General features: G+C 38.9%; 2 protein-coding genes across 8 annotated transcripts in view; one reads left to right on the top strand and one right to left on the bottom strand.

The window, feature by feature from the left end:
• Window positions 1-4,081: 4,081 nt before the first annotated feature.
• LOC148216158 (uncharacterized) lies at window positions 4,082-14,259 on the bottom strand. Of its 5 annotated transcripts, none has more exons than XR_015795897.1 (5): window positions 14,113-14,227; window positions 13,247-13,383; window positions 12,169-12,378; window positions 9,157-9,275; window positions 4,082-4,221 (listed from the first exon to the last, which is right to left on the bottom strand). XR_015795897.1 is itself a non-coding variant. In XM_088139415.1 (5 exons), the coding sequence occupies exons 2-5, from the start codon at window positions 13,324-13,326 to the stop codon at window positions 4,183-4,185; spliced, it is 324 nt and encodes a 107-aa protein (XP_087995541.1). In that variant the 5' UTR covers window positions 13,327-13,383; window positions 14,196-14,259; the 3' UTR covers window positions 4,082-4,182. The 5 variants fall into 5 exon arrangements, 2 of the variants coding, with proteins under 2 accessions (XP_087995541.1, XP_087995539.1); XR_015795898.1 differs by having other exon boundaries at window positions 9,157-9,250; XR_015795899.1 differs by having other exon boundaries at window positions 9,157-9,250; window positions 12,293-12,378.
• A 41-nt stretch (window positions 14,260-14,300) lies between these two features.
• ERCC6 (ERCC excision repair 6, chromatin remodeling factor) overlaps window positions 14,301-25,340 on the top strand; it is a 74,767-nt gene continuing 63,727 nt past the window's right edge. The window contains exons 1-3 of one of the 3 annotated variants that reach the window (XM_088139410.1): window positions 14,301-14,480; window positions 19,137-19,570; window positions 22,325-22,439. In XM_088139410.1, the coding sequence (XP_087995536.1) occupies window positions 19,140-19,570; window positions 22,325-22,439 (546 nt within the window). In that variant the 5' untranslated portion in view covers window positions 14,301-14,480; window positions 19,137-19,139. Of the gene's footprint in view, window positions 14,514-14,624; window positions 14,780-19,136; window positions 19,571-22,324; window positions 22,440-25,340 lie in introns of those variants that run through there. The other 2 variants (XM_088139411.1, XM_088139412.1) reach the window with 2 other exon arrangements.

Genomic DNA, 25,340 nt, shown 5'->3' with positions numbered 1-25,340 from the left:
TGCAAACAGAAGAGCACATATTTTATATTCCCCACAGAATCTCCTTCACAAATTATTTCCATTTGTCTCCTTTTTCAGTTCTGTCATTTTTTCTCTGGTGGGCTTATAATTTGGGGGTGGATCATGCTGACAGAGAAGTTATGCCTACCCTTCTGAAGTCCCCAGGAATTGTTCAAATCACAATTTGATCTGCTGCTGCTGCTGCTGCTGCTGCTGCTGCTGCTGCTGCTGCTGCTTGGTTCAGCCTTACAGTCCCAGGAAGAATAAAGCAAGGGGGAATGCCTGTTAAGGAGTAGCAGAAATGAGCAAAATACTCATCTCATAGACATTGAGTACAGTTTCCATTTGGTTATTCTGGGAAATTTCTCCTCTTGGGAGAGATTTTGTCCTCTTAAATGTTTTACCTTCTTTTGCAAATTTGAGATTCTTCTGAGCTTGCTGATATTGTACCTTAAATCTTATTTTGTGTTCTGCGTTTCTAGAATGAAAGATGTCTTGAACCTCTTCTCTGTGACATCCTTTCAGGTATTTGAAGACTGCTCTTCTATTCATCTGAAGGCTAAAAATGCCTTCAAACTTCATAGGTCTTGGTTTTTTGTTTCCCTTTGATATATTGGTTCCAGTTTACCTGAATCTTTTTAAAGTGTGGTGCCCAGAATTGGACTTGGTAGTTGCAATAAAGTGAAGCTTGATTTGGAAAGTGTAAAATTAGCACTGCACTTGACTTTTTTGCAGCCATAATAGGAAATTACCCAATTAAAAAATAAGATAATCCAGAAAGACTAGTTCTTCACAAATTCATACCTCATAATTACTGTATTGTTTTCATGGATGAATCTCATTATGATCTGCTTATGGATGAATTTCATTATGAACTGTTATAAAAATTGCCAGGTATTGATTTCGGACTGATTGGTTTGCAGATCCTTCTCTTTTTCCCCCCATTTTTAAAGGCAGAAACAGCTTTTTTTCCCTCTGCCACTTCTCCTGTTCCCAAGAAACTCTCTAAGTTAACCCTAAATGATTGGTCACACCATTGTCTAGGTCCTTTGGATGCAATCTTCCATCTTGCCCCTTCATCCCACTAATTTTATCTTCACACACCCTTTTTTTGTTGTTGTTGTTGGTGATGATCACAGTCAAAATAAGAATTGAGAAGTTCTGCTTTTTCTTTGTTATCTGTTAGTTGTTTTAACTGATCAGATGCTATCCTGATTTTTCCTTTTATGTTGAAATATCTAAAGAAGCCCTTTTTATTATTCTTAGCATCCTTCGCCAACTTCAGATAATTTTGAGTTTTAGTTTCTCTGACACAATTCCAGGTTACCTGTAGGAACTTCTTCATGATCTGGCCCTCTTTCATCTTGTTTTGGTTTTCAAGTCTTCACTAAATTTTTTGTGTAACCACTTTTTTCCTGCAATTATTCTTTTATTTCTATCAGTATTCTTTTCTGCAAGTATTCTTTTAGTATTCCTTCTTTAGGAATTCCCACCCATCTTGAATTCTTTTTTCTATTAGCTTTTTCTGCCATGGGAGTAGCATCCGTGCCATGGCACGCTACTATCGCTGCTCTGAGTTTGTGCCTTTGACTTGGCTATACTTAGCTTTAGTTTCCCTTTAAAAGGATGAACTTTAGCATTGTGCAATTGTTGCCCCCATATATAGCAAGTCTGCAGTGAACGAAAGGCTCATCTTCATGGCTTGCTAACTGTGACCAGAGATGTCCTACCAGCCATTTTTAGAGAATATGTCCTCAAGATGCAATATGTCCTCAATAGCATGGCAAATTAAAGTTTGGATGGCGGCGCAATGCAAATGATGCTGGTATACTTTTCTGCCAACTCAAGAACTGGTGGAATGCACATTAATACACTACAGGACTACTGTTTATTAATTTCTCAGCCCAACTTGCAAGAAAGACATAGATGGTATTGATGGTAATTGTAAATCTCTCGAACACTGAATTTTTTGCAATCTGTTTGTAAGGTAATCAACGGTAAGATCTGCAGGTGGTAATGGTTCTTGGTCTTAGTTCATCCCAAACTGCAATAAGAGTATAAAATGTCTAAACAAAACCGTACAGTTCTTCTGGACCATTCAGGGTGTGATATACTGTATAGCATAAATCTGATTAATGTGATTTCAATAAGAACCGTACTCCACAGTTGTCACAACCATACCATTTTCTGTCCTGAATTACATTTCTTCTAGAATTCTTAGTTCATTAATTTAAATAATATGTCACACTAACCAAGAAGTAAATTAGAAACAGCAGGAACATTATCTTTGTTACTACTTTTTGGGAATTGGGATCTGGGTTAGGCATGTGCAAAGTCTCCCTAATCCAATTCAAGGGTTTAATCTAGAGTTCCAGAAAGAGTACAGTCTGTACTGGGTCATTCCAAGAATAACCCTGTCCAACGTTTTATTTACTTCAAATGTGTAATTCAGAAAAACAGTCCGCAGTCTCCCTGAGAATATCCTTGTGTAGTATTTTTAAAAACCTAGCATCTTGATTAGAGAAGTTAGAGATCAGCCATTGCTTGGAACTTCTCCTGGTAAGACTGGTGAAAAACAGTTGCAATGGAGCCAAGCACTTTTTCCAAAGATTTTATTTTTAACTGGTTCCTTCGTTTAGGCTTTTGAACACAACACTTCTGTACAGAGGCCCAAAGATGTACGCCTAACTCCTTTTATTCCAAAAATCCTACTTCCCCTCTTGTGTATAAATTCAGTCACATTTTGACTGTGACTCACTGTGCCCCTCCACCCTGCTCTTCTGTGGCCAGTCATAAGGCATCTGAGCTGCTCTATGAAACCATTGAGAAAGGTAACTACTGTTTGAATATTGGTTTATGAAAGTTTCCCCAGGCATAGGTTGAGAATTTGGTTCTCCTTATTGATGGGTTCAGTTCATTGAACTTCAGTGTCATTGAATGACACTGAAAGAGTTTCCTGGGCACTTGGTATTCAGGCAACAGAAGATGGTACAGTTACCATACTTATGTCTCTTGGCCCCATCTTCATGGTCCTGCTAAGATGCTCCTAGTGTTTAAACTGGCTTCCGGATGTCAACTCTCATTCCTATGCAAGTGTTCTTGACTTTTGAAAACAAGCATAGCTTATCTCTAACTCAAATAAGGATTATAAAAATGTCATTATATAAACCTTCTTTGTTGTTACATTATTCAGGAACAGCCTGAATACATTTGTGATATGTCTGGATTTATACCAAAAACAACCATAGCTGATTCAGTCAGAAGTGTACTAAACATAAACATTATGTTAAATACAAAAAATATATATACATTGAAACTGCACTCACTTTGCTGTGTTTGGATGTCTTTAAAGTATTTGTTACTGAAAATGGGATTAAAATATAAATTCATTTCTGTGTTTAATCAGATACTTACTAGCAGAAGCAGAAATAGCATCCATGAATTGGATACAGATTTTTTTTCCTTCTGTTGTTCAATTTCATAAAAATATTAGCACAGAATATTAGAAAGAACAAGAATGTCTGCCCAGCCCCTGACAAACTGAGAAAATCTGTAAAAGTGGATCTGTGGTAATTGGGTAAAGAAGACCCCCTCCTCCAAATGTATCTGCTTAAGGGAGGGGATGCTGAGGAGAGGGACTTGGAAGGTGTCAGAGGAAAGAGGTATCTTAGGGAAGCTCAGATTCTAACCCTAGAAAACCCATAAGAGGGACAGTTTATGAATATATATTTAATGCCAAGGAAGGCAGCCTACAAAAATATAAGGGACTAGCAGTCATCTTGTGGTGCGACCTAAAAGAATATTCTAAAATAGTTAATCTGAATTATAATATTAAGGGAACCTGTTTACCACCCATTTAACAAAAGTCAATTTGTCTCCTCACTGAAATGTGGAAAAATGGACTGTGCTGTTCTGGATCTTCTTCATGTTCCAGAATTTCCAAACCACAAAAGGCTTTGGTGGTGGCACAAAACCAGCAGATATTGTGAGATATCCTTGGGTTTATGAGATTATGTTTTAATTTTGAAGAAAAAGAAAGAAAAAGAAAAAAAGACAGTGTGGATACACAACAATATCACTTTCATCAGGTTTTTAATTATTAATTGATTTTGCTAGTAGTAATAGTAGAATTTATTTGGTAATGTAATATCACAGGAAAACCATACCCCAAGCTTCTGTATTTCAGTCCATAATATCAATAGCATCCATCAATTGTTTCACCTGGAACAAGAATTGATTTTAGAGGCACCAGGACAGCCTGCCATTTCACAAAAATCTGATTTATGCTTCTGAATTCAATATGGCTAAAATTCATAAAATGTGGAGTTTGGGAAGATGTAAGCTGATTGTTGAACAGAAAATGGGATGTAAAAGTATGGTTTGGGGATCCATTTCTGTTGTAGGACTAACTGCTATGGAGCCCATCACAGCAGAGCCAGAAAGTTTCTCAGTAACCAACATCTCATTTTCTTCTATGAGGGCCTAAGGCATAATGTCCAGACTACCCACAATATAAACATAAGTGGTTCTGCCTTTGTTATTCTTTCTCTTCAGCTGATGGAAGACTTAGGGTAACACTCAGCTGCATTGGTTCAGATTGTTTCATTTCTTTCATAGGAGCATTGAAGTTATGTTGCAATTTTTTCAGAAAAACTGAAAAATTATTGAGAACCAAGCTACTTTGCAGCAATATCTTTAAGAAGACTAATGAGAATGTATGTATAGATTCTGTTTATTAGAAAACCAGGAAACATCAACTTTATTTGGGGTACCAATTGGACGACTTTCTTGAGATCATGTAACTGCAAGCTTTCTGCTGCCTTGTGCTCTCTACAACTGATATGCAGCTGGAGGTTGTAGAAAGAGAATTAAGCCAAAGGCAAAGCCTAGTTTTTAACTTAAGAGGCTTAAGTAGCTCTGCTTGCATCGATGGGCTAGAACAGGCTCTTCTGTCTTGTCTGATTGATGTAATGAGTGGATAAACATTGATGTTTTGCCACTTTTATTGCCACGGTGCAGGCTTGAACATGAGCTCTTACTCATGTTGAGTGAAATTCACTTTTTGTCTTCCTTCACCAGCATGTCAGGTGTTCCTCCTGTCATGTCACTTCCTGGGTCATAGTCCAGGTCATAGTCCATTTCACTTCCTGGGTTCATAGTCAACCATATGTAAATTGCACATTAACTGCTCTGAGGCAAAGACAAGGTCAAGCATATGTCCCCCAATGTACATCATGCCCAAGATAATTTAATACAAGCTCATGGTGGCCATGGAGGATATTAACTTCTGAGCCTTCCCAGGTCTTCTCCTAGGGCATGGAGGCTAAAACCTTTCAACATCAGGAATTGGAAAACTTCAAACACCAGTCCAGTGACAAGGTCCAGAAGTTCAGGAAGGGTTCCCTTTGAGCAGTAGGTGGGTAGTAATGAGCAGGAGTTTCAAACTGTGCCTATGGCCTAACACAAGCATTCACACACAATCTCCCCCAAAATAGGGCTACTGGTTATAGCTTCCTACAACATGAGGCATGAATGGGTTGACGTAGGAGATGCGGAGGAAAAGGATTAGCATGTGTGTGGATATGAATGAGATGTTCACAGTTGCTCTGGGAAGGTGGAAAATCCAGAGAAATAGCACTGAGGTTGGAGCTTCTCCAACCTACCCGCCCCCCGATTAACAGGGGAACTACACGTCCCAGAATTCTCACCCATCGTTGGTTGGGAACTCTGGGAGCTCTGGTTCCAAGACATTGGGAAGATGCCAAGTTGGAAGATGTTGAGTCAGAAGCAATATTGGTGGACCACCACTTAAGTATGAGTCAGCAGTGTGCTGCAACTGCCAAAAAAGCCAATGCAGAGTGATAGTATCTGGATCAAGGGAAGTGATAGCACCATTCTACACTGCACTGGTGAGGCCACATTTGGAATACTGCATCCAGTTCTGGTTACCACAATACCAAAAAAAAAAAAAAAATGCTGACGCCCTAGAAAGAGTGTAGAGAAGAGCAACAAAGATGATGAGGCTAAATCCTATGAAGAATGGCTTAAAGAACTCGGTATGTTTAGCTTAATGAAGAGAAGGCTGAGGGGAGACATGATTGCAGTCTTCCAATACTTGAAGGGTTGCCACAGAGAAGAGGGCATCGATGTATTTTCCATAGCACCTGAGGGCAGGTTAAGAAGCAATGGATGGAAGCTCTGGAGTCCTTGGGGTTCTCTGAGCTTGTTTGTTTTCTTGCAAATGTTTCATCACCCAGCTAGGTAAGTGCTAGAATGGAATGGGGTTTGCTCTCTGTTTATATAATGTGCCATGCCCTGCCTGTGTTGGTGTGGGTTTTGTTTTGTTTTATTTTTTTCCCCCCTGTGGTAGTTCCTTGACTGGGGTATTGTTTACTGCTTGATTGTATGCCTGGTGTTAATCTCTTCTTATCTGGGTGATGATTCCTGGTGAGGAAATGTTCTGGTCTTTTGTTTTCCTTTCTATTATCTCTTTTGAATAGTGTGTAGATGTTGTTTATCTTTATGTGCCTGTTGATGGCTGCCTTGTCTGAATACCAAGCTTCCAGGAATTCCCTCACATTTTTAGATTTAGCTTGGTCTAAGATGCTGACAGTTTCTCTTCTATTGGATGGAGGGACATCCAACCTGGAAATAAAGAGGAATTTCCTGGCAGTGAGAACTATTAAGCAGTGGAACAGCTTGCCTCCCGGAGTTGTGGGTGCTCCATCACTGGAGGTTTTCAAGAAAAGATTGGACAACCATTTGTCCGAGATGGTATGAGGAGTCCTGCTTGGGCAGGGAGTTGGACTAGAAGACTGCCAAGATACCTTCCATTGAGGTCCAACCTCAACACTTTCTCTGGATTTTCCACCTTCCCAAAGCAACTGTGAGCATCTCATTCACATCCACATACATGCTAATTCCTTTCCTGAGCCTTAACAGAAGAGTTTCAGGAAACAGTTCACCTGGACACCTAGATCCCTCTCATAGGTGCTACTGTTGGACCAGGTAGTGCCCATCCTGTACCTATGCATCTGATTTTTCCTGCCTAAGTTCAGGACCTCACTTTTCTCTCCACTGAACTGCATCTTGTTGGATAGGGCCCAGTGCTCAAGTCTGTCAAGATCCTTCTGAATCTTGAATCTATCTTCCGAAGTGTAAGCAATTCTTACAGCAGCTTTGTGTCATCTGCAAATTTGATGAGCACCCCTTCAATCCCCTTATCTAGGTCACTTATGAGGATGTTGATGAGCACTGGGCCCAAGACAGAACCTTGAGGTATCTCACTGCATACTTTCCTCCATGTAGATGTAGTTCCATTAAGGACCACACACTGAGTGTGGCTGATCAGTCAACTGCAAATCCATCTGGTAGTGGCACATTGTTCTATTTTACCAAGAAATAGGCTGTGGTCTACTTTATCAAATGCCTTACTAAAATCTAAGTATACTATATCCATAGCATTTCCTTGATCCACTAATTTAGTCACTTTATCAAGATTTGTTTGGCATGACGTGTTCTTAACAAACCCATGCTTGTTTTATGAGAAATGTGTGCTTTATGATTGTACAAGTCCATCCATGTGCAATAGTCATTTCTACCAGCTATACTTGAGAGTACCCATGACATTGTCCTAAATTCTAGGTGTGCCATCAGACCCTCAAACTGGGAACTCTGTTATATGCGACAATAATGTATTAGGGTCACCCAAAAGAAACATCTCAAGTTGGAAATTAAAAAAATTAATAGACAATGAAGAACAAAAGAATTACACAAAAGCACATTTGAAGGAATGCAGCTTGTCTGGATAACCCCAATGGAATTTTTTATTTATTGGGGCTTACATAAACTCTCAAGCTGTTTTGAAATGGCAGGCCTCTTTTTCCCCCCCTTCTTCAATATTTCTGACATTTTTAAGCTATCTCCTACTCTGTGACACTTTAATTATTGAGAACATCAGGGTTCTGACAGTGGAACATGCTATCTATTCTCTGTTTGCTCGTTCATTAGTTTTAATTAAACTCTTTAATTTTATTTATGCTGTCACATACTGATTAACAACTTGCCAGCACAAATCAGGAAGTCTTAAAAAGCACCTTGAGAAATCTTCCTTTCTCTAAGTGAAAATCTACTACAATAATGTACAGATCTGCAGGATTCCATAAACAGTGGTACAGAAATCTTGTCAGCAGTTCCCACTGCAAATTTCTTTTAACTGTTTCAGGAAAACCACCTAGCCTTGGTTTCTTCCTATAGAAATATTTCCCACTAAACTGAATAGTCAGAATGGTAAAGATAAAAGCCTGCTTCAATTGTACCATACAATATACCTTTGGGTGAAACAAGGCTGTGCTGGCCCACCTCCTCTGTCCAGTCTTAAAGCAATAAACAGACTGAACTTCATGTTCCCCTAATCATGGCATGAAGATGCCTTGCTAACCATTTTTAAAGGGCATATCCTTATGACACTGCCTTTATCCAGCCCAACAAAGAGGCAGCCTTTGGCTGTTCCAGTCTAAAAGTAGTGTTTTCCCTCCTCTCCCAACACAGTTTTGGCCATGGATATGATCTAGGATGCTTCATCGAGAACGTAGTTGATGACACTGTCTGGGACTGAGATCCACCTGGCTCTCATTGGCCATTTTAGGCTGCTGCAGGTATTCTCCATGATCTCCAATCCCTAAGCAAAGTTTTCTAGGGCCGTTGTGTTATTGGCAGTGAGAGAATCTGCTTTTTTCCCCCCCAAACTGGGCTCTCTTCTTGTACCTGCCATTGACAATCCATTGCTTCAGACTCAGTTTCCCCATTACACTCCTGCCAGCCCTCCCCGATCTGGCAGCAGACCCCCAGGCTGTCGGGGCTTGAGGAGGTAGCAAGAATAACTGGTTGAGTGGGAAACCAACTCTTTATCTGCGGGGTCTCTGGAGCTGTACCATGGAATCAGAGACATTGAAAGTATCAATGTAGATAAATAGAGCACCCCACTACCATCACCTGTCAGCCAACCAATAAAGCCAACAGATGCTGTGGCAAGAGGATATGTTAAGCTGGAGAAATCCCAGTTTACCACACTGACCATCCAATACCTTCTTCAGGCTACTTTAAATGTGAGTTTATCACTTTTCTGGAACAGTTTTAGAAATGTGTTAGAAATACCTTAGAAGCAGTTGCCAGGTATGGGGTATCCTCTCTATTCCATATTGGCCACATTACAGGTAGAATATTGCATCCAGTTCTAGACAACCACATTCTGGAATGGAGAAATATTAAGGGTCCTGTAAGGAAAAATTTATAAGGAAATGTTGCAGGCATTAGGCATGTTTAAGCCTGTAAAAGAGAAGACTTCAGGGAGATATGATAGCTATCTTTAAGTATCTGAAGGTTTGTCATTAGAAGAATTGTTCAGAATTGTTCCAGAAGACAGGAAGAAAAACTGTCAGCCCTCCAAGCTAGACCAGACTAGGAAATGCTATATTACTTTTATTATAAGATTATAGTAATAGAAAGTATAGAGTAACAGAATTTTGCAGGTCCACCCCACCTTTGTCTTTGTGAAAACTAGGCAGCGTCTTGTCTGAGATGCTTACTTGGGTTACAAATCTGACTCAGACTCCGTTTTCTTTTATCTGACCTTGTCTTGGTTGCAGCTCTTCCTCCTGATCCTCACAGTTATTCCTTCTGCCCATTACAGAAACTGTGTTTAAATTACAAGGAAATAGATTTTGACTGGACATCTGGAAAAAAACCCTCTTAATAGTAAGAAATGTTCAGCAATGGAGTAGACTGCCTTGGAAGGGGGTAGACTATCCTTCACTGGAGGTGTCTGGATGGCCAACTGTCAGGGATGCAACAGTAGATAGAAAGTTGGATTAGATGATCCCCAAGGTACTTCCCAATCTTTACATTATATGATTCTACAAAAAAGAATTATCTTACGAAGTGCCACAGAAATGTGAAAAGAAAATGCTTGGTGGAATGATGAAGTGAAAGGGGCTCTGGATGAGAAAAGAATGCATTAAGAGAATGATTGTGGTACAAAATGATGACAAAGAAAAGTTATTGAATAATGGATATACAGCAAAAAAGACAGTAAGTATATTGTAAAAGAGTAAGGTTAAGATTAAAAGAAGAAGAGAATCTGCAGAGTGATTTTGATAGAAATAAAAAACAACCTTGGACATGAGTGAAAAAGGCTAAACGTGCAGCTTCCAACAGGGTGAATGGGATTAAAAATAAAAGTGATGAAGTAATTTGACATGAAATTCAAGTGACGGAATGCTAATGATATGCTAATGAATGATGATTTATGAAACAATAGAAGTGAAACAAATATTATAAATGGCTGGTGTGGGTCTTCCGGGCTGTGTGGCCGTGGTCTTGAAGTCTTGTTTCCTAACGTTTCGCCAGCACCTGTGACCGGCATCTTCAGAGTGCGGGAGCACAGACAGGAGCAGTTCTCTCTGTGCCCAGGGTGAAGTGACCCTTCTGTGGGTATTTATAGAGATCTGGGGTGGGGGGGGGTTGGGTTACTGAGTGGCTGCTTGTTTTGGAGTCAGCACTCCAAAACAAGCAGCCACTCAGTAACCCAACCCCACCCCCCACAGATCTCTATAAATACCCACAGAAGGGTCACTTCACCCTGGGCACAGAGAGAACTGCTCCTGTCTGTGCTCCCGCACTCTGAAGATGCCGGTCACAGGTGCTGGCGAAACGTTAGGAAACAAAACTTCAGGACCACGGCCACACAGCCCGGAAGACCCACACCAGCCATCGTATGCCGGCTGTGAAAGCCTTCGACAATACAAATATTATAAATGTTAGCATCCAAAAATGGATTAAAAGGTAGTCATAAATGCCAGGAGAATGTTGAAAAAAGATAAGGCTAGAGCTGTAACTAATGAAACTGGAGCAATGTCAAATATATATGGATGTGTTTGCTAATAGAATAGCTGTGTGGCTTGTTTAATGAGTGTGAAGACTGTATCTGTGCTGACAATGGGAAGAATGTGATTACTATTCTATTATACAAATGGAAATATAACACAAGTGAATGCAAAAACTATTTGTTAAGTGTGCCAGGGAGATCCTCAAAGAGAGAGATATGAGAATTTTAAAGAACAAAAGGCAGTATACACATTGGTGGAGGGACATGTGGAGGTTTGCACCAAGTTAAGGAGAGATACGCTAAAAAGTATTGGTATAAACAATTTGATTTAGATTTCCTTTCCTTTCTCTTAGTTCCTGCCTTTCACTCTTTTTATTCAATACTTCTGCCCTTTGCACAATGTTGCTTACCCTGAATGGAATAGATGATGTGTAAATATATGTACTGTATATACTGTATATTATTTTTAATTTAATATTAATTTGCCTGTGGGAGAAGGATGTCACAAACTCAATGGTGATAGTAAACATTTAGATTATGCAGATTAAAACATATTGATCTGCAAAAGGTTTCAACAATGAGATAGTAGACCATGTAAAGGAAAAAAAATTGGGAACTGCTGGCTTTGTCCTGGCAGATGTGGGTGGTTTTAGCTATGTACACTGTCTGAATGTTCTTTTTTCACTGCTGAGCTCTGATTTTTGGCCTATCCAATTGCTTTTTATATATATTTTCTTCCTTGTTTGTTCCTATAAGCAGCTTTTTGTTATTTCATCTTATGAGCCTGGTGCCATTTCTGGATATCATGGCCAAGTCATGAGCCCTTTTCTTCACAGTTCACCTTTGCAACTGTATATGTGTCTTCTCTGTCCCAATTTCCCACTGCAGCTTTTGTAATTTTCCAGCTCAACCTTCACTCATACTCTAAAATACAGCATATTATCCTAGCCTTTATAAAAATCAATGCAGTAATACAGACTAGGATAAATGGATAGTTATATAAAGCATTACATCATACGCATACACAAACGCTAAGAATATAACTGCATTGCCCTTACATTTTATTACAAGCCCCCTTTCCAATTGACCCCAGAGGAATAGATAGATTTTTAATAGTTAGGCTAACTTTCCACCTGATCTTACAGCTTTATTAGTATGATTTATTTAGAATGATATATTTTGAATCCTTAACTGAGGATGCCTGGATGGCAAATTAATGCAGCGACAGAAGCAGTACCAGAGGTATTCAATAAGAAACTCTATGGGAAGAAACTCTTTCTTACTTGGGATTGATAGTGTTGGTCATTGGAAGAACACAGAATGCCCAGGTTTTGGGGGTGGGGCAATTCCCAGCAGCAGATTGGAATGAAAGGGTTTTTCAAGCGTGAGTAATGCTGTCAACGTTACCCTGCAACTGTTTAGATGCGAACTTGGTGCACCAATTTGTAGTCTGTTCCTTATCTTTCTTGAACAGAATACTTTCAGTGATGATCCTATAGGGAGAATTAAAATATGTGATTAAAAATAAAAAATAAGAAATCACACTGAATAAAAGTTGGATTGAAATTGGACCCATTACTTGTAATTTTAATGCTGTTATGAAATAATGAACTTTTATTTAGCAGGCCTTGATACAAATGGATTTTGGATGCAATGGACAAAAATCCTGCTGTATTTATGATGTTTTATGTCATTTGCATGTCATACAAATCATGTAATTTGTGCCAGTTTGCATCATCTGTGCAATGATGTCATTATACAAAGACATAAAACAATGCCAATAACATAATTTGTGTAATGATGTTGCTGCAAATGACTTACTATCTGATTTAATGGACAGTCAGGAAAAATGGATACCACCTTGGTCCATTAAGACAAGATTTCCCTGTATTTAACTTTCCTCCCCATTAAAATTATTATACAACTGAAAATTATGTCTAAGTCCAATCCATGAAAGTCTTTATAAAATAAGAAGGTTGAGCTATTTCTAAATTTTGCATGGCTTTTTCCCAAAATCATACCTATATGATAGTGCATCATGACTTGATGCTGGTCATATAAAGCCAGAGAGGATCTACAAGGACCTGAGTCTCACTTCCATATTTCTGCACGTATATACAACCTTTACAAATAGTTTTAAATCCACCTCATCACCCCAAAGCTTATATCTCTATTTGTACTCATGAATTTTTTTAAAGCTGATCCCATCCACCATAGCAGGAGGAACATTTCTCTTGTTTTATGTTATGTGCCCCTTGATTTCTGCAACATTTTTTCCAAATATGTAGGGGTCGGCAAGTGGAGAATGCCCCTTTCTCTATCCATCCATCCTTGAAAATCCAGAAACCAGGTATGACTTGCCTTCGCCAGGCACTCCACTTGTTCTCCAGTATGTGAGGAACAGCCGGGACCACTGCTTGCTTCACCCCATCCCAGCTCATAGCAGATGGAGACTTATTTCCTCAGCTTTGTACTGGTCCTTTGCAGTTTTTAGTATCCTGCGTGTGAGAGGAAGGGTGAACAGGAAAAGTTTATTTGCTTTTACGCGCTCATTGCCATGCTAGAAAAGAAGACCTGGAAATCAAGCCCAGTCTTGGGTAATTGAAAGGCGGGCCACTTTGAAGAGGTGAATAGGCAGGTATGGATGTATCTGAAATTGAGGAAGATTTAGTTTCTGATGTTATATGGACCCAGTATTCATACCTTTAATATGAATGATTGTGAGAAAGAACTTCCAGCAATGTATTATAGTCCCAATCCTGGCTATACATTTCATGAATTTAGATATCCAGTATGCCGTTCCTGTCTTTCTGCCATCCTCCCCCTTAATTATCCCCTACCAGCAGGAATTTGGTGGAATGCATTTCTTCTCCAGAGGGACCCAAGTCTGCTCTTTTTGGCCCCAGTGAAGACCCAAACTTGTGTTCTTTTATTTATTAGGATCTATGCTGTTATTCATTGGTGACATTTTTTGCATTGCTTCATATCATTCTAATGTTCTTGGTCTACCACAGTATTTCTCCACCTTGACAATTTTAAGATGGGTAGACTTCAACTCCCAGAATTCCCCAGCCAGCATGTTGGTTGGGGAATTCTGGGAGTTGAAATCCACCCATCTTAAAGTTGCCAAGGTGCAGAGACGCCGTTCTGCCGTCTAAAGAAGCCTTGCTATTTGGGAGTCGGAACTGCAACCACCTTTGACCCCCTTAAGCAAGCGAAGGGCTCACCGCACGTTGCCACCCGCTCCCAGCTCCAGCCACGTGCCTGAGCCGCCTATGTGGGGGGAGTCAGGCCCCAACCAGTGGCTCACCAGGAGACCGGAAGACGCTCTCCCTCGCGCAGGCGCCCTGAGCGTTCCGTGGCGGGAGAGCTCGACTCACCGGAAGCGGGCGAGCCGACGGGCGCGTGCGCAGAGGCCTGACGGGGCAGCGGCGGGTTGAAAGTGGCCAGAAGATCCGGCGCCGGAGCTGGCGGCGGCCTCGTCTCTTGCCTCTCCCTGAGCGGAGTGTCGTGGCCTTCAAGGGTGCGGACGGCCGGGGAGGGTTCGCCCATCCGTCCCGTGGCTTCTCAGCGTCTTTTCTCACGTCCTGTCGCAGTAGGTGCCGCTTTTGGGCTGCCTCGTTCTTCGGTTCGTCTCCCGCTTTTGTGCCGGAGTCACGGCCGTCCAAGCAAGGCGCCTGCAAGGCAGCCCCTGAACCCGCGGCTAAGAGAGAGCCGAGATGGCGGGGGGGGGGGGGGGAGAGGTAGAGGAAGAAGAAGAGGCAGGTGGCTCTAAGAAGCAAGCCGCTCTGCACTTGGGACCTAAGTGCTGGGCTGGAAACCAGGAGTCTGGGCCTGCCTGAGGCATGAAAGCCGACCAACCCTTCTCTCAGAGTGGTTGTTGTGGAGCATTAGGTATAGTCGCTGCCTTGAGTTGACCTTAGGGATAAAAATCTAGTGACAATACCATAAGAATGTAATCATGCTTTTTGTATAATGGAACTGTTAAATTATTAATTTAAAAATTGAAATTTTTATAAAGTTAACAACAATCGCAGACCTTGGGCAGCCTTGAGTTGCACAAAAAAAAGGTGGGATAAAAATCTAATCATCATCATTGTAACTCAGGTAGAGCAATGACTAGGATCAAAATGGTGCATCAAATGGGTAGTTAGCATTGGTGTCTCGCCAAAGGGGTGCTCCCCGTTAGGGTGGTTTATATGTTGATGGGAGGCCTGAGCTGTAGGCTGGGTGGGAAGTTGAAAATAAATCTCAGGAGAAGGTGTTGACACACCACTTCCGCATTGCTGCCAAGGAAAATGTATAGACCTGTCCAACAAGTCAACTCATGGCAGACTTTTATGTACTGTATTGCCTGATTTTGCAGTATTTAAGGGATAGTTGGGTAAAAGGACCAAGATGCTGTTCTGTAACTGCAAACATTGCAAAGTGGGTGGGGGGATATGCCATTGTATTCTGGAGAGATTCCTAAATAAATTATTTTCTGGAGAGAAAGATTCTGGAGAGATTCCTAAATAGATTGCTTTCTATTTAGACATTTCTAGTTAAATCATATGTGACCTCAGATATTGCTAAATAACTCTCAGGATTTCTAAGCCGTCTAAGGAATAAAGAAGAAAAAAGCTTTATTGTAACTTTACATGTAGAAGGTTTGAAGTATGCATCTCTGATCTCCCAGGGAGAAATGAACTTTAGAGCCCAGTTTTTTTCCTAAATTTATTTTGTTAACATAAAATGTCTAGACAGCACATTTCACAAAATCAGATCAATATTTTTTTACTTCTTAGAAAGCAAGGAGATTTTTAACATGAATATTCAGTTTATAATACTTATATCTTGTATAATGGGTGATAAAATTATGTAGGTGGTTCGTTACTGTTTTCATAACTAGAGTACTTTATAAAGCCATATAATACAGGGAAAAATGCTCTTATTTTCTTCAGCTGAGTAGGTTTCCTGCAGAGTTGTTGAGCAGAAGCCTAGGAATGGGGTTTCCATTCATTGTCTAGTATTTCTCTCTCAGGATCTTAAGTTCCCATATCTTCAAAGATTGGTTATTTCCAGTTTCAATTAATAATTTATAAATTTTTGCAAAATATTCTTTTCTACCATTATATAGTAAATGTATGTTCAAGTTCTATAAATGATCTGTTGGCTTGAATAAAAATCTCATTTTTCAAAACAATCTTAATCTGCATCCACTACAACCAGTTTAATTCAGTTCCTAATTTCTCTCCAATCTCAACTTTAAAGAATGAAGTCAAATTTATATTAAAATCTTTAATACAATACAGCCCTTTCTCTTTCCAGCTAATATATATTTTTTCATTCTGTCTCTATTTAAAAATAGAGGATGTAGTAGTATAAGGAATGAGGAGAGAAAAAATTAGCATTAAAAGATCCTTATATGATTTCTGCATCTTAAATATTGAGTAAGATCTGTTTTACAAACAACAAATCATTCCTAAAAATGTTTTCTGTAAAGATTTATCACCTACGTTGATGTTTTCTGATTTTATGTAGTGACTATTTAGATCTTCCTTACCGAAGACATTTTTTTTTAGTAAATTTAAATGCCTAAATATATGATTTCAAATTTGGAACCCCCCATCACACCTCATTAAGATGTAAATATAGCAAATTTCTTTTTATTCAAAGCTGTTTTGAACCAAAACAGAAAAACGTCAAGTTTGCATTGCTAATCATTTAATTGTTTATCAAAATTAAAGAAAAGAGTTTGAAATAAAAATAGTTTTGGTAAAGCAGATATTTTAATTGTTATGATTTTATTAAAAGTAAATGAATTGTCTTTAGACCATTTAATCACATTCTGTGTAATTATTTTTCCCAGAATCATAATTAGATAGGTTCATTTCTATATTTTTGTACTTTGTTTATTTAAATATCTATATACCTAAATGCTGAAAAAGTTTGTGTGTGTGGGTATTCCTGTTGATTTAGAAAATAATGTTTGGGGATGAGAAGGTCTATGGAAAAATGTAAGGTTAGAGTTTCCAAAATTAACTGTTAATTCAGAAAGTTCTGTAAAGCCTTGCAACTTTATTTAAATTCAAAAACTGCTTGAAGTGATTTAAATATCGTAAGAGTCATATCATCTGCAAATAAATTCAACAAATACTCTTTTCTTTCCACTACTGTTCCTTTAAGGTTCCCTTATTTCTTAAAGTATCACTAATGGTTCATAACTAGTAAAAAGCAGTAGTGAAAGGGAGCTATTTCACTACAGTGCCTCTTATTAACAATATTTCCTGTGAATTCAAAGAATTTCTGTATTTGTTGCATGTAGTGGTTAATAGATTAATCTATAATTTTCAAAAATTATAGCTAAATTTCAAAAAAAAATCCAATCCACACAATCAAAGGCTTTTAAATAAATAAACCATGTATTATTAAAGAAAACTTCTTTGCTTTAGTGTAAAAATGTATTTAATTTCCAAATTAAGTCAGTAACAGTTCTGTTTGGAATGAAATCAGTTTGATGTAAATGTATCAGTTTACCAGTTGTTAATGTTAAATTGTTGGCAATTAATTTTGAAATTACTTTCAAAAGGAAAGTAGGCCTATAGGACCTAATTTGAAGGGTTTTAGAATTACAATAGTAATTGAGTCATTCCAAACATTAGGAGTGAGTTTGAATTTCAATTCATCAAATTGTCCATAACTTAAGAAATTCTGTTAGTAATATATCAGGCCTAGGGTCTTGACCATTTCTCAAAGAAGAGAGAATGTTTGCCAGTTCACTTTTTGTAATGGAGGCAATCAGTAGGGCTCTATCTTAAAATGTGTCAGATATTTGACTATGGCGATTTAAAATTGGATATATGTATATGATTATTAATCTTCCCTCTAAGCTATTTAATTTTTATAAAAATTAGCAAATTCTCAAATCCGCTTTAGTCTGTTATGACCTGATTCTTATCAGGTATTATTGAACCAATAAATATTTTATATTACTTAATTTGATTTTGAATAGTTGGAATTTTTATTAAATCCATAATACTTTTGTTTCACATATAAAACTTTTTGTTGAAATTCTCTTGATTTCCAATAACTTTTTTCCCAACTATTTGAGCTTTTTTATTTTCAGATTTATTGAATTTATGCAGTAGGATTGAATATCTAATCCTAATTGTCCTGCCTTAAATAATTTCATTAAAATGTTCCTTTAATGCATTCCAACCCCCCCCCCCCAGCAACAGCTTTCATTCCACCAGTTTTACACTGCTGTTTGTAAATAGTCATTTTCTTTAAAATAACGTTTCCTGTTTTACTTTTAAACATTTATTTAGTGGCTAATAAAGAATTTAAGTGCCATGTTTTAGAGTGAGCATAGGAATGATCAATATCTAACTGAAAAGTTAGACCTCTCCATCACACCTAACGTCATTCTGTTTAGATTTGCATCAAATAAAACCCATCTCAGATTACATTGTTTCTTTCCGTCCAAGTCAAAAGCACAGTTGAACTCAGAAAGGAATTTATTCTCACTTTGAAGGGTGATATTCCTTTTTAAAGAAGGGGGCACATTCTTTAATGTGAGGAACCTTGTGGTTGATTATGCTTTCTGTGTGTCTATCATTTGCAGGCAAAATACAGAAGGAAATAACAAACATAGAGTGCTTGTTTCCCACATTAATACTTTAGTAATTTATATACATTAGGCTTATAACTCAGTGGCCAACAACATACCAGAGGCCTGTTCCAGACCTAGCATCTCAAATTCATCAATTGCTTGAGCCAACTACATTATGAATAGACAGCTCTGCTTGCTCCCTGGGAAGTAATGGTTCTAGAGTAAATGGATTGTGCATTAATTATGTGAACCCCTAATTATTTTTAAAAAATAAAAATTAAATTAACGATAGTTTTCTCCTTTACATAAAATTTCCCATAGTCCTTACAAGTACAGATAAAGTCATGCATCTTAATTGCAAAATGTTCTCTTAGAAATTTTGTGAGAGAAGGTGGTGGTATGTTAATGTTTAAAGTAAGGTTGCAGAACAGAGATAGATACTGAGTCTATAAGCCTCTCCAGTATGATGCTGCAGTGGCTGTTGATTTTAATTGGAGATTAGGGTTACATTTTAAAGTGTCTAAAAATATTATCTTCACTGATTTTTAGCTTTGGTCGTATTTGATCCAGGAGAATTCAAAATTGGAGATTCTGCTTGAAACATAAAATCCTTAAATTCAGTGTCCAAAAGCGCTTCTTTCTCTTGTGTTTGAACAGAGGATGCCTGCTCAGAAACTTCAGCCAGAAGGTAGCATTCAAGAACAGAATGATGATGATGGCAGTAGTAATTCAAGTAATATTGGAGCAAAGGAAGCTAAGCAGGGGAATGATTTGCTTCCCGGTGAATATCATATGGAAGACCATTGGAAAGTGCAAGCCTTGGAGAACAGAGTCTCTGCCTCATCAACCGATACTTCTTTTGGAACATTACGAAAGGGGTCCATGCTGCTAATTGATCGGCAGCAGATTCAGTCAGTAGCACCTAATGATCAAGCGCTTGAGCTCAGAGGACTAGGCGTTGATGTGTATGACCAAGATGTCTTAGAACATGGAGTCCTTCAGCAGATAGACAAGGCCATAAATGAAGCAGCTAAAGTGGATCGAATTGATGATGCTGAAACAGAGCAGCAGCCCAAATCAGAAGACGTGGGGTAAGTTAAATAACATTTTACTATATGCCTAGAGGTTACATTTATAGGACTTCTGAAAGTTCAGAATGGGATAGCATGCTTGAAAAAGCAACTGCCTTGGTGAACAAAGTCTCTGCATCGTCAACAGATACAGTGCATTCGGAAAGGAAGGAAGGAACCCCCTTCACTTTTTTCAGTTTTGTTATGTTGCAGCCTGATAACTACAATTGTTCAAATTCGTTTTTTTTCCTCATTAATCTATACTCACTACCCCGTAATGACAAAGTGAAAACAGAAATTTAGAAATGTCTGTAAATTTATTAAAAAGAAAAAACTGAAATATCACATGTACTTAAGTATTCAGACCCTTTACTCAGTACTTTGTTGAAGCACCTTTGGCAGCAATTACAGCCTCGAGTCTTTTTCGGTATGACGCAACAAGCTTTGCACACCTGGATTGGGAGATTTTCTGCCATTCTTCTTTGCAAATCCTCTCAAGCTCGATCAGGTTGGATGGGGACCGTCAGTGGACAGCCATGTCCAGGTCTCTCCAGAGATGTTCAATAGGGTTCAAGTCAGGACTCTGGCTGGGCCACTCTAGGACATTCACAGAGTTGTCCCTAAGCCATTCCTGTGTTTTGGCTGTGTGCTTAGGATCTCTGTCATGTTGGAAGGTGAACCAGTCTGAGGTCCTGAGCGCTGTGGAACAGGCTTTCATTGAGGATATCTCTGTACTTTGCTCCATTCAGCTTTCCCTCAACCCTGACCAATCTCCCAGTCCCTGCTGCTGAAAGATACCCCCACAGCATGATGCTGCCACCACCATGCTTCACTGTTGGAATGGTATTGGGCAGCTAATGATGAGCGATGCCTAGTTGCCTCCAGACATAACGTTTAGAATTGAGGCCAAACAGTTCAATCTTGGTTTCATCAGACCAGAGAATCTTGTTCCTCAGAGCCTGAGAGTCCTTCAGGTGGTTTTCTGCAAACTCCAAGCGGGCTTTCATGTGTTTTGCACTGAGGAGAGGCTTCTGTCTAGCCACTCTGCCATAAAGCCCAGATCGGTGGAGGGCTGCAGTGATGGTTGTCCTTCTGGTGTAAGATTTACCCCGTTCGTCTAGAGAAACTCTTGTGACACGTGTGTTCAACAAAGAAGTTTACTCGAGCGTAACGTGCGTAGTACAAACAAAGCCAGGACTGGCTTGGCACATCTTGTGGTACAATTTATATTTCTCCCCTTCCCGCGCTTTGCCCCATTGGTATGTTACATATTACAGATTGCAGATTTCAGATTACCCCCAGTAATCCCCCCTTTTACTTGAACGGCAGGTTCAGCCCAGTTCTGTTGTTCTTTGATTGTTGTTTCCCGCTAGCGTGGTCGTTGTCTTTGTTGGGTCTTTGCGCAAAGCTGGGAAGCTGATTGCTCTTCCTTGATCCGCGGCTCTCCCCTTTGTCTATAGCGCCCGCGGCCATCTGGCGTTAACACAATGCATCTGCTTGTAGTTAGTAAAGCGGCGCCAGCTGGCCCATTAATTAGTTTGCAGTTTCACACTTCCTCTTTCCTCGCTAGCGCTCGAGCGGTGAACTGACTAAAGCGCGGCTGGGCAAGTTCCTAGCTGTGCCACACCGGCTGAACCTGACATCTGGAACTTTGTCCCATCTCCACACAGGATCTCTGGAGCTGAGTCAGAGTGACCATTGGGTTCTTGGTCACCTCTCTTACTATGCCTCTTCTCCCCCGATTGCTCAGTTTGGCCCGGCAACCAGCTCTTGGAAGAGTCCTGGTTGTGCCAAACTTCTTCCATTTGAGAATTATGGAGGCCACTGTGCTCTTGGGAACCTTCAGTGCAACAGAAATTTTTTTGTAGCCTTCCCCAGATCTGTGCCTTGCAATAATCCTGTCTCTGAGCTCTGCAGGCTCTGAGCTCCTTTGACCTCATGGCTTTTGCTCTGATACAGTATGCACTGTCAGCTGTGATGCCTTCTATAGAGAGGTGTGTGCCTTTCCAAATCATGTCCAATCAATTTAATTTACCACAGGTGGACTCCAATCAAGGTGTAGAAACAGCTCAGCAACAGTCAAGAGAAATGGGAGGCACCTGAGCTAAATTTCTAGTGTTGCTGCAAAGGGTCTGAATACTTACGCCAATGTGATATTTCAGTTTTTCCTTTTTAATAAATTTATAGACATTTCTAAAATTCTGTTTTCACTTTGTCATTATGGGGTACTGAGTGTAGATTAATGAGAAAAAAAAATGAATTTGAACGATTGTAGTATCAGGCTGCAACATAACAAAATTGAAAAAAGTGAAGGGGGTCTGAATACTTTCCTAATGCACTGTACTTCTTTTGAAACTTTGAAAAGGGGTCCATGCTGCAAATTGACCTGTGGCAAATTCAGTCAGTGGCTCCTAGCTTAATTTCAGCAGTGAAATGAAAAGCCCTTTTCCACCCTTCTGAAAATGTTGGTTTCAAACTATCAAATGTCATCTTCATTATAACTAAGAATACAGTATTCTGGTTAGTTCACTTAATATTCTTAATAATCTTAAGGTGAAATCTACTGATTTGGGTAAGTTGAATCTATGTTCAGGATTAATATAAATACTTTGTGGACTAAACTTGCAGGTGGACCTGCTGCTCAGAGCTCTGTTGTCAACATTGTACGGCAGAGTGCTGCTCCACAAAAATAAAGGGGTGTTCATATTCCCCATTAATATATTTATGAGCCACTTTTTAATCTGAATTTCAAATATAATTGAATTTTATTTTCAGAACATGTACCTCATCTCTGAAACCATACGCTACAGTTCTTGAACAATTTACTCCTCAGACTAATAAGGATATGAGTAGAAAACTGGATTCTGGGAATGAACAAAACTATAACAAGGTAATGAAAAATTATTAATTGTGTATGAAATTTGTGTTAATTCTTATTGATGTTGGAATGACCCATGTTTAATACTCCTTGAAATTAATTTGAATTTTATATTTTATAAAATAATTTTACCAATGATCTCTTATTGGTAAATAATAATTGGTTGCAGATTGCTACTGCCGCTGAAGTCCTCAGAGAATCAGCTATTATCTGGTTTTGGTGTTAATTAAATCGTTAGAATATGTCCTGGTGAAAAGAAATGATAAAGCCTTATTAACCTGATTCTTAATTTTACCACTGAGAAGTTAAGTGATTTTTCTGAATTTTTATTGTCCTGATTCTTCATTCATTTGCACATGATGTCCTTTGCACAGTCACAGGTTTAAAAATAGTACAGTGGTACCTCGGGTCACGAACTTAATTCGTTCCGTGACTCTGGTCGTGACCCGAATTGGTCGCAACCCAAATCAAATTTTCCCACAAGGTTCAATGTAAATACGGTTAATCCATTCTGACCCCTACGAATTTGGTCGCCAACCGATTTTGGTCGCGTCCCGAATCAAATTTTCCCATAAGGTTCAATGTAATTACGGTTAATCCGTTCTGAACCATATGTATTTTTTTTTTTAAAACCACAAAAATATGAAACAAAATACAGTACAGTGCAGTACAAAGAAAGAGAATGCTAACCTTGCTCGAGGCGACTTCTGGCGTGGAGGACAGGAAGGCGGGTGGGGAGGCGGTTATTGCTTGGAGGGAGAGTCCCCCTCCCTACAGGAAGCCACGACCATGTGTCACAGCACAGAAAATGGCCGCGGGTCGTGTTCGTCACCCGATGCGGAGTTCGCGGACGGAAGCAAAATTTTGCGAACGGTGCTGTTCGTGACCCGAATCAGTCGTGAACAGAAGCGTTCGTGACCCGAGGTACCACTGTACTTTAAAACCAAATGCTCTGTCTTAATGATATGAATACCTACCCAACCTGTAGGTTAAAAAGCTGAATACTTGATCAAATATATCAAGCGAGATACCATAGTGCTCATTCATGGTCAGAAGCCCCTAAAAAGAGTGGGAGATCAGTATAGACAGAAGGACTTTCCTAAAAAAGCAAGAATAGACAGTATGGTGAGAAATCCTAAAGAATGGGCAGAGAGAAGAAAAAACAGATTTGCTTGTGTTCCTTAAAGCATACATATGAATGCAACTCTCACTATATACAGAATTCTTCTCAGATATAAAAATGTGAATATTCAGGTATATCTAATCCTGTGCTTTTACCACCCCTTTTGCATTGTGCAGAGTATATTTGTATGTATAAAAGAAAACTGAATTTCACAGCCATTTAAAAATGTTGCCTGTCATAGTGAGGAACTCTGTTGAATGAAGAACATTGATGAGTTTGCCTTAAATCTAAGCATTAGGCCAGGAGTACAGGAAGCATAGCTTTTCCAGTGATGTTGCATTTTCCATTGCTGAAGTACAGAACCTTAGAAAGCCTTAGCAGAATGTTGGAATATAGAAGGAGGCTTTCTCCATTCAGCTCTTGCCTGAGCAGAAACAAAGGTAGATAGTTTATATGGAGAGATTGAGAGAAACAAAGGAGAGGGGAATGAATTCTCCCCTAGTCTGGATATAAGCTGTAGAAGTACCCAGTATAGCTTTGCACTTGAGATAAACATTATTAGTGAATGTAATATTTTATATATTTATCATTTTCCATAAAATATAGTAAACTATTGAAAATAAAGCTGTACAAATGTGAATACAAACAAACATGCAAGTTTCTTTTTTGGAATATCACATACTTTAGCATTTAGGACAAAAACAGTAATCTTTCCTTGAAACTTTGGAAGATTCAAAATAAGCAAAAAGGGAGGGAAAATCCTGATTAGTTGCTTTATAAGATGAAGAGGGGAAATATTTATGTATAACATTAAAAAGACATGCTAAATGCAAATAGTCTCTTCAGTTGCACCAGAGGTTGCTGTGAGAAAAACCAAAGTTCTGTTTAGAAAGCTAGAAATTGTTTAGAATGTCCTGATATATCTTAATAATTAAGTTATAAACATATCCTTTGTAAGGAGAAGTCCTTAAATTTTCACTTCTGATACAATTTTAGATGGCACATTAGCCAACAGAAGCTAGATAGATAGCTGATACTACTACAGGAATTGCAGAAAATAGATTGGGATACTACACTAGATAGTGTGTGATATACAATAGTTAGCAATACTGCCACTAGACATAAATAGCTAATATATTAGTTTTTTTAAAGATAGTTCTCCCTAAATTCAGTTGATGAGAGAGAAAGACAGAGAGAGAGAAGATCAGCACAAGATTTATTGTGAGCTTTATTTCTGGAACCGAAAACAAAATTTTAAACTGAGCATGTTCTCACAGGTACCTTGTTTCTCAGTTCTTAGCCCTAAAGCAATTTGCACTGGTTATCTGTCTATGTAGCCGGAGTCTAACATCTATATATTCCTAGTCTAATGGTTAATGGAGGACAGTTTCTCTGTATCAACAAATGGAGAATATACTCTGAAGATCTCATTTTCTAGAAAACTAAGCATTGTGTTCTCCAAAGTTATTGCAAAAAATGCACTGGCAGACCTCAGACATACAGTATAAAAGGTGTGCTGTGCACACACATGCACATACACAGGAGGGAAATTCAAACACATACTTAATCTTAGAAAGTTTTAAGCTAGAGGTAATGGGAATCGTAATGGAGGCACCTGCAATTTTAGAGGGATAAAAGAGGTGCCCAAAAATATAGATTGCTATGTCTTTTCAGAGCAGCATTGTTTTAGGGTTAATTCTATGTTATCTTGCTTTCTGCTGTCCTTGAAAGGTTTAATCAAAAAGAAAGCTCTAATTCTTAAATAATTTTATCAACAATCTACTTCTTTT

The sequence above is a fragment of the Python bivittatus genome, unplaced genomic scaffold (assembly GCF_059951505.1).
Source record: "Python bivittatus isolate LINGU-HERP-01145 unplaced genomic scaffold, Pbiv_v1 ctg000210_np1212, whole genome shotgun sequence".
In the NCBI taxonomy this organism is placed as follows: Eukaryota; Metazoa; Chordata; class Lepidosauria; order Squamata; family Pythonidae; genus Python; species Python bivittatus.
This window is presented reverse-complemented; position numbering and strand designations above follow the sequence as displayed.

Bases quoted from the DNA above. Each gene is read 5' to 3' on its own strand.
- LOC148216158 (XM_088139415.1), bottom strand. From the start codon at position 13,326: ATGAGCTGGGATGGGGTGAAGCAAGCAGTGGTCCCGGCTGTTCCTCAC. The intron at 9,276-12,292 runs GTAACGTTGACA...TTTTCCTTACAG, and splicing joins CGCATCTAAACAGTTGCAGG to GACCCTTAATATTTCTCCAT. The intron at 4,222-9,156 runs GTATTTCTAACA...TTCTTGTTCCAG, and splicing joins ACCTGGCAACTGCTTCTAAG to GTGAAACAATTGATGGATGC.